Source organism: Asparagus officinalis, chromosome 8 (assembly GCF_001876935.1).
Source record: "Asparagus officinalis chromosome 8, Aspof.V1, whole genome shotgun sequence".
In the NCBI taxonomy this organism is placed as follows: Eukaryota; Viridiplantae; Streptophyta; class Magnoliopsida; order Asparagales; family Asparagaceae; genus Asparagus; species Asparagus officinalis.
The window spans coordinates 119,175,394-119,184,996 of record NC_033801.1 but is presented as its reverse complement, the minus strand read 5'-3'; the positions used below and the strand labels follow the sequence as shown (position 1 = coordinate 119,184,996).

The following is a 9,603-nucleotide window of genomic DNA, read 5'->3' as shown; positions in this document are numbered from 1 at the left end:
GCCGGTTTTGCTGTATTTTCACCTGATTTCGTCCGTTTTCGAAGTTTTCGGAGTTTAATTTCATCTCCCGGACAATTTCACGGCATTGATCATATTGATGTTCAGAGTTCAATTTCATCTCCCGGATAATTTGGCGGCATCTTCACTCAGATTTGGAATTTTCGGAGTTCAATTCCGCCTCCCAAATAATTGCGAGATATTTTCGTCTATTTTCAGAATATTCGAGACCCAATTTTATATTTTGGGTGATTTCGTGATTTTTCACCTATATTGGAATATTCGGGACCCAATTTTATATTTTGGGTGATTTCGCGATATTTTCACCTATTATCGGAATATTCGAAATCCAAACTCCAATTGGCGACCATGAGTCTAAACTGTTTCCCATCTTGACAGGAAGTTCCTGGAGAGTATTACATATAATAATTCTTAAGGATAACCTGGCAACCTCCGACGGATACACGAGGTTAAACTGATTTCTGAAACTCCCAGAAGTACACGAGTATAAACTGGTTCTCCTCAGGTTAATGGGAAACCCTAAGGTCAACGCCGGTCAACGCGTAGCCCTAGGTCAGCGCCGGTCAACGCGTTGCGATGAGAGTCAACGCCGATCGACACGAAACCCTAAGGTCAACGCGGATCGACGCGTAGCCCTAGGTCAACGCCGGTCAACACGTTGTGATTGATCCAAAAGTCAACTCAATGACACATCAACAAAAATCTACTCACAAGTTCCAGTTCAAGGCTTCAATAACGGTCAGACGATAAACGCAGCACCGGGAAAAATTTTAGCTATTCGATAAAATACAGAATATGCTGAAATATGGAGAAGTCAAGAATCAAAATCATCTGTAAATCCTTTAACACCGACTGAAGGTGGGGATCCATCATATCCAAAGCATTTCAGACTCCTCTATAAAAGAATGAGGCTGAAACACTTTGGAGGGGGTATCTGTAGGCGTCTAAAATTGCCTATGAGAGCCCGCACGAAACTCGAAGCAATGAATGGGCGAGTCAAGAAAATTCGCCAATCAGTCAGCACATGTCAAATCATCTCGTGCGCGTCGGTCAGCGGGTGCACGTCAACCAGCTCGTGCGTGTCGGTCAACGCGCGCACGCCAATCAAGTTCGCGTGCATCGATCAACACGCGTATATTAACTAACGCATGTTCGACGGTCGGTCTCGCGGCGAAGCATACAAGTCAACAAATCGACCAAACACGCGAAAAGAACAAGTCTCGGAAGAAAGGGAACATAAAAGAATGAGTCGGCAAAACTGCGCGAGCGCAGGACGGAATAAACCGACCCGTGCAAGCGCGGGACGGATCAATCTGACCCACACAAGTGCAGGTCGGATCAATCCGACCCGCGCAAGTGCAGGTCGGATCAATCCGACCCGCGCAAGCGCAGTACGGAACCCGAAACGCGTTTTGACGGTTTTGATGTTGTTTTTGCAAGATTTATCTGTTCTAGGGGTTTCTACCTGACTTGATATCATCCCCAAACGTGGTTAGGCTGTTGTTAACTGAAGATAGAGCCAAATCACTTGTTCTCATCCAAATAACCGCTTCCGAAGCCCTATAAATACAAGCCTAGGGCCTCCTTTTAGCGAGGGCGATTGATTATCAAGACGAGGAGGTGCTGCCGGATTGTGGAGTCAAAGGAGCATGAATTTCAGGGAGGGTTGACAGATCTTGGCGAGTTCTTCGGCATAAAGAAGGAGAGTTCGAGAGATCCGACGCTCGTTCCCGTCCGTCCCTTGAGATTAGACTTGGTCTTAATCTCGAGAAGAGCCCTGATTTCGCTTGGTCGATCTCAGCGCTTCAAATCAAATACTTCCTCGGTGAAGACGAAGCTCTGCCAAATTTTTCATCAACCGGATCCAGATCAAAGGCGGTCCACGGATAAACCCCGGCACAGGCAAAGATCAGAATTAGTCCTAACCTAACCACAATTCACTATTTTTAACCATGATATTAATAGAAGGATCGTTGTTAACAGCTAAAGTATATTTGAGGGACTATTATCAAAATATGAAAATTTGAGAGACTAATATCATATTCGTTATAATTTAAGAGACCAATATCGAAAAACTTCTTTTTTTAAAAACCCATTTTGCTGAGGTGGCATTCGAAAGCATAAAGTATGTACTTGTTAAGTTGAGGTGGACGACTCAATTTCAAATATATTGTCATATCTACTTCAAAAGCATCCAAACAGCCCCTTACTTGTACATTGAACGAGCGGACACTTCGTCTTTTCTTTCTTACAGAATAAACTAGTGATTTTTTTCTCGCTACAGTAATGTATGTTTTAACTGCTACAGTTTTTTGAACTGCTACAATATCCCACCTCTGCTACAGTATTCCCTTATGTTACAGTAATATTTTTTTAAAAACAGTGTCCATTTCCATATTTGCTGCAGTGATAATGCTACAGTAAATATTACTGTAGCATGAATGATGAATCTTGAATTCTCCCGTTTATATAGAGGAATAGATTCATTTGTACGAATCAAACCAAGATACATGGGTCCCTCTCTCCTAATTAATTAAGTACATGTTGAGCAAATCTATAATAGATATGATGTGAAAGAAATAAACGTCACAGCTATAATCAATTAGGGAAGCTTAATCTTGGACCCACGCTCAAGTAAATACACAAAGATCTAGAGTCTTGAGAGTGGTTTACTTTTATTAAAATGGTTTAATATAATCAATCAAATTGTTCATGTGACCATTTAAACAAGAGTGGCACTAGGGGCACACCCCCAAGCACAACTCCAAACACACCCACTCTCTCATTTGCTACAGTGCACCGGGCCCCACATGAGATTTTAAAATTTTAAAATCTCATGTGGGGCCCGGTGCACTGTAGCAATGAGAGAGATGGTGTGGTTGGAGTTGTGGTTGTGGGTGTGTCTCTATCATTTTCCTTTAAACAACTATAAATCATGTAATGAATCCTGATCTCATCTTTTGGTTTGCTATTAGGAATTTTAGGACTTTATTGGATAACTGATAGTCTTGAATTTCGGTATTGAAATTAAAATGTAGGATTATAATTGGAAGTAATTAAATTTTCTTCAATTACCAGAGAGGACCCAGATCCCACCCACGTGATTTAAAATTTTATGGGTACACAGTAACATTTATAGAGTAAGGTTAAATTTTTGCCTCGGCTCTTAATAGATTTTTTTTTTACATTTATTCGAATGGTAATTTAATCAATCAAATTATTCATGTTGACAGCCACCAAAATAATTTTTTTTCTTTGTTCTATTAGGCAAACTTATCAGGTAAATGAAAGGTGCAAGGAATTTTACTTTATGGAAGATGAGGCATGAACAAAAAATAATATTATAGGAAACTTATAGTCGTGCAACTGAAAATACGAGTAAGTTATAGAAAATGCCCCGGAGATTTGAATGATCGACATAAAATCAAATAATAATCATATATATATGTTTATATGTAAGGGCATATAAGTATGATATTAACGTTTAGGTCCAAGTTAATTTGTTAAAAGTAAAAAAAATGGGGAGATAAATTAGCACTTGTTAAAAAGAAAACTTACGAGAGTTTCCAGCTAATCATGCAGGTATCAGGGAGACTTTTGTAATTTAGCCTACAAATGTATAAAGTAGTTTATACACACGCACAATTTTGATCACCAAAATATATTAACATACAAGTATTTAATAATAATTTAATTGCTTGAAATTGTATGACATCATCAAATCTATTTTGACATAGGACACTTTGAAGTAGACGAAAGAAATTGTTGTTGAGTAGAGGTCTTCCAACAAAATTTTTCGTTTAATAAAAAGGCTTGTAAAATTTTGAAAGTCCAAATGAAGAAATTCAACTTCATCAGATGTCGTTAAAAACCTTTTTGATGATTGAAGACATGAGGAATTGACGTGTTTTATTATCTAAAGACTAAAAAGCAGGCAGTTATCTATTGGTATATAGGCATGAGTTTATCATATTAGTTCACATATTTTACACATCTATATAACGCTATATATGCACACACAGTTATACATTTGATCAATAAACACGATGGTTCACAAAATATTTCATATTACTTTTCACACATCAGTATTATACTTATCATGTTTAGTATTGTAAAAATAAGAATGAATATTTTTATATATTTTCCTAAAGTATTTTTGGATATATCCAAAAGTTTGAGCTCAATTTATACTTGAATATAGCACAAAATTTCTCTACATGTACACAGTACATATGTGTTATAAAATATCAAGCAAAAAGAGTGTACTTGTTAAAAGATGACCAAAGATCCACACTCTACAAATTCACAACAAAATTTAGTGTATTTGTTAGAGGGAGGTCAACGACCCACACTCATGGATAAATGTGCCATATCTCAATCCTATACTAAATACTTCTATCTTTAGAGATGGTATACATTACCTTCCAAGCACTATTGTTCTTCCTCTTAAAAATTCATATATGGTTGAGATGATAGGGTGAGATTTTAGACTTTTTCTAAAGATTGAGATAATTCAAGTTGTGTAACAAAAGAATAAGCTCAAACTAGATAAGAAATACCTAAATGTATTTTATGAATTAATATAATTACTTTTATTATTGTTTTTACAAAATTTTTATCGATATCTTTACAGTTTGTGTATGAATTTAATATGACTTATCATCGTATTTCAGTTGTTTGAGGTTATATATGTATCTCGTGTGCTATTTTTTACAAAACTTTTGTGAACTAATGTATATTTCTCTTCCTTTCACTTTTCGATAACTTTTATCTGAATTCTTAGTTATATTGCATACCCTTGGTGTGTTTTTTCTTTTGCTAGTAATAAAAGAAGGAGAAATGTGAAATTTTAAAATATTTTATGAGTTGTTTGTGCTTTATTAAAGTTTTTCAAATTAATTTCATGATTGATTTTTTGTTTACAAGTAAAGAGATCTACAAAAACGCCACCTCTTTTTAGAACGATTGTGAGAACATTGTTCAAACAAATATCTCTTATCTAATAAATAATAAACTCTCCTTTGATAGTGATATATTTTGTGAGATGATATATTTCAGGTATAAATAGCTATGAGCAAGATGCATCTTAAAATAATATAAAAACCAACACAAGCATTGATTTCAGCCTTCGCATCACCAATGCTCAAGAGGCACCCATTGATGGTCAAGCATCTCATCGATGGTTATAGTAACTAATCGGAGAAAAATAAAGACAGGAGTTGGCACCATCGATGGTCAACAGTGACTTATCGATTATCATATGGAACCATCGATAGTTACAGGAAATAATTTAAAAATTTTAAAAAACTAGAATTAGCACCATCAATGGCTACAATAGAACCATCGATGATCACCAAGGGGCCATCGATGGTCGTGATCCACCATCAATGGTCATGGAAAATTTTGATAGTTTTTTGGATTTAATCTCAGTCGTTTATCGACCCGTTTGGTTTCCTATTTGTACTTAGATTTAGGTATCTCTTTCCTATCCTATCAATTAAGGTCTATTTAAGAAGAGTTAGAGATCATAATTAAAAAAATGAGGCAAATATATAAAAAGAGAGATATTCGTCCTAGGGTTTGAGAGGAGAGAGAGAGAGTTGATCAGATTTTTTGAGCCCCGTTCAACTTCTTCTCAGTATGATTTTCATATGAGTTTGATTCAGCAAGAAGGAGTGCCCTATGCTTACACCGCTACACCACTTCTTCACGGATTTTCATCTTCATGGATTAGAAGAACGATTTAATAAAAGGTTATAAGATTGTACTTTTTGTGCTTTAATTATTTTGTTTGTTTGTATTTAAAACTTGTGAGTTTGATAGCATACTCAATCCAGGGTATTTAAAAGTAGTTTTTGCGTATATTCCAGAGAGTGGTCTTTGAAGCATGCTGATTCGGGTTGTGATTCGGGTGAATTCCAGTTATAATGTGGAAGGCCCTTCGCGAGACGGAAGCGTAGATGTAGAATTTTTATTCGAATCACTATAAAAATCTCGTGTGTTCCAGTGTTAATTTGCTTTTAGTCTTTGTTGCAATTTCTGAGACATGTCAAAAAACTATAGCAATACTATTCAAACTGTTGGGGGCCGACACGCCCACCTCGCCACGGAAGCGAATCACCTTGAGAGAAAGCCCTGGCTTTTGTTTTCATAAAACACAAGACAATCTCGATGTTCTTGTTTCGCGATGGAAACAAGAACATAAGTAATATACCTCAGCAAGGTGAGATATACACTCTTCTCAATATCAGATCTAGGTCTGAATATTGAGGAAACCAACAAGCAATAGCCAACACACAGAAAACAATAAAGACACAAGATTTACGTGGTTCGAAAAACTTACCTACGTTCACGAGGAGCGGTGAAGGGAGATTTCACTATAAAGGAGAACATCGACGACTTGCACAACCAGCAAGCTCGTCTCAAAGAGAAGAGGCTTGGATTTTACCCAAGAAAATTGACCTCTTTCTTGTACAATCACTTCAAGTTCTCTCTCTTTTCTCTCCTCAAGATTACACATTTTAGATCTGAAAAACTCTCTATGCGGCCACCTAAAACCTCAGAAAACCCTCTAGGAAACCCTAGGAACGAGTTCCTATTTATACCCAAAGAATTAGACCCGAAAACAGGCCTAAAAACTGCATCTAAAAAATCCCGTCGGTTGTCTCGGGGCCCGCACGAGACAGCTTTTTGTGTCTCGCGCACGAGACAGCGCAGTGTCTGGCGGACGATGTGTCTCTCCTGTGCGACGGCCGACGAGACAGTTGAGGTGTCTCGGCGGCGACCACTATTTTGTATCTCGCGCCACTGGCGAGACACCAATTTGTGTCTCACGGCTTGTGTCTCACAGTCACTATTTATAATTCTCTATCTCGTACATTATTTGATAAACCTTAAATTTTGTACGAACACCAAAAGAATGTTGCGAGCATAGAGATCTAAAATACCAAACCAGGCCAAAATCAGCTGCACCATTATACCATGACTGCCTACGTACCCTCTGACCGGGATCAAGCTAACTGTAGTTTTGAATAGTCTCCATATAGTCTCCATCTCACCCCATTACCGACCCGAAGGGCCATGCCCTCTTGGGCAGATCAACACGGGCTGATATGAAGCAAGTCCAAATAATAATGAAACTTGTTACCTATAACCATCTTTGTCAACATGTCTGCGGGATTTTCATTTGTGTGCACCTTTATGAAAGAAATATCACCTTCCTCTATGACATCTCGTACAAAATGATACATGACGTCGATATGCTTGGTAAGAGCATGATGAACTTGATTCTTAGTCAAATGAATCGCACTCTGACTATCACACTATAAGTTCACATCATCCTGCTCAACCACCAAATCATCTAGAAGACCCCACAACCATAATGCTTCCTTCACTCCCTCTGCCATGGCCATGTACTCAACTTCTATAGTAGAAAGTATTATTCTAGCATGTAATATCGATCGCCAACTAACTGGAGCACCATGTGTTCTGAACACATAACCAGTAGTAGATCGTAGTCTGTCTAGATCGTCCACATAATCTGAGTCCACAAACCAATCAATCTAACACGTATCTCCATCAAAGCACAGACTCGTATCTACAGTACCCTTCACGTACCTCAGGACCCATTTCACTGCTTTCTAATGTATCTTTCTCGGATTCGCCATGAACATACTGATAACACTGACCGTCTGTAAAAATATCTAGACGTGTACACATCATTGCGTACATCAAACTGCTAACTGCACTAGCATAAGGTACACGCTCCATAGGTGTTTTTTCTTTCACTATAGTGAGAGATTGTTTACCTAAGAGCCTAAAGTGTGGAGCCAATGAAGTCACTGCCGACTTAGCACTTTGCATCCTAAACCTTGCGATAAACCGCTCAATATAGCCCTTCTGACTCAAAAACAATCTCTAATTTGCCCGCTCTCTTCTAATCTACATGCCTAGTATTTTCTTAGCAGTGTTCATGTCCTTCATCTCAAACTCTTTACTAAGTTGAGATTTTAACCTATCTATCTCCACCTTACTTCTCGAAGCAATAAGTGTGTCATCCACATAAAAAAGAAGATAGATATAAGCACCTTCACGAAGCTTTCGAATATAGACACAATAGTCATAATCGCTTCTGGAGAACCCATGCTTTAGCATGGAGTCAAATTGCTTATACCACTATCGAGGAGATTGCTTCAATTCATAAAGTGATTTCCTCAAGCAACATACATGATTCTTCTTATCTCCAATCTTGTAACCCTCAAGCTAATGCATATAAATTTCCTCCTCTAAGTCTCCGTGCAAGAAGACCGTTTTGACATTGAGTTGTTCCAGCTCAAGATCACCATGAGCAACAATACTCAATAGCACCTGAAAAGAAGTGTGTTTCACCATTGGAGAAAAAATATCATTGTAATCCACATCCTCTCTTTGTGCAAACCCCTTAGCCACTAGTCTAGCCTTGTATCTTATATCGCCGAGCTCAGAAGGATCCTCCTTTCTCTTATACACCCACTTACAACCAATAGCTTTTCTCCCTACGGGCAATGGGACTACTTCCCATGTTTGGTTTTTCCGGAGAGATTCCATCTCTTCCTCCATCGTAACCAACCAACTCTCACTATCCTTATCTTGAATAGCTTCTTTGAAGGTGACCGGATCGTCATCCTCCACTGAGAGTGTGTACTTAACCAAATTTACCTGCCCATAGTGCTTCAGAGGCTGGTCTGACCCTAACTTCTAAACCTGCTTGTATGCTCGCTTTGGCCTAGTGGAAGCCAAACTGTCTTCGAGCTGCTGTTGTTGTAATACATGTACATTTTCTTGCTGAACCTCCTCCTTTTCAAGTTCATCATCATTTTTTTCCCGAGTGTCTTCATGATCCTCCTCTTGAATATGACTAGAACCTAGTTGGTCTTTAGGTTCTATCTTAATTATCTGTGATTTTAAAATCTCAATAGTCTCAACACCATCATTCTCGGGCGCCCTAGCTTTTGATAAAGCTATCATGGATTTCTCATCAAAGGTAACATCTCTTCTAATCACGAACTTAGAATTTTCTGTACACCAAAGGAGATAGCCTTTTACATCCTTTGCATACCCAAAGAATATTATCTTATTGGCCCTTGCGTCAAGCTTTCCCTAGTTGACATGATAGTAAGTTGTACATCCAAAAATTTTGAGCTTATCATAATCTGCATGCTCCTCTGACCATACCCGATAGGGTACATTATCATCCAATGTCGAATGTGGAGAATGATTCACTATGTAACAAGTTGTAGCAATCGCTTTTGCCCATCATTCTTTGCCCAAACCAGCATATGATCGCATATTCGTTGCTTTCTCTCGTAATGTATGGTTTGGTCTCTCTGCGACTCCATTCTGCTGTGGTATTGACCTGATTGTTCAGTGTCGAGCAATACCCTCCTGATCACAGAACTTTTTGAAAGCACCATCTGTATACTCTGTATCGTTATCAGATATCATTGTCTTTAATTTCCTACCTATTCTATTCTTAACTATTACTTTTTACTTCTTAAATATCTCGAATACCTTATTCTTATGCTTAAGAAAATAAATCCAAGCATA

At 38.1% G+C, this 9,603-nt stretch overlaps 1 protein-coding gene across 1 annotated transcript; it reads right to left on the bottom strand.

Annotated features, from left to right (window-relative positions):
• LOC109821799 lies at positions 7,341-7,788 on the bottom strand. The gene is made up of 2 exons (XM_020387959.1): positions 7,625-7,788; positions 7,341-7,506 (listed from the first exon to the last, which is right to left on the bottom strand). Exons 1-2 carry the CDS (start codon positions 7,786-7,788, stop codon positions 7,341-7,343), a joined length of 330 nt encoding a protein of 109 aa, XP_020243548.1.

What these genes read in the sequence shown, in the direction of transcription:
- LOC109821799 (XM_020387959.1), bottom strand. Translation starts at nt 7,788, where the DNA reads ATGGAGCGTGTACCTTATGCTAGTGCAGTTAGCAGTTTGATGTACGCA. An exon ending in GGTCCTGAGGTACGTGAAGG is followed by an intron (nt 7,507 to 7,624) that starts GTACTGTAGATA and finishes TTATGTGTTCAG; the next exon opens with AACACATGGTGCTCCAGTTA.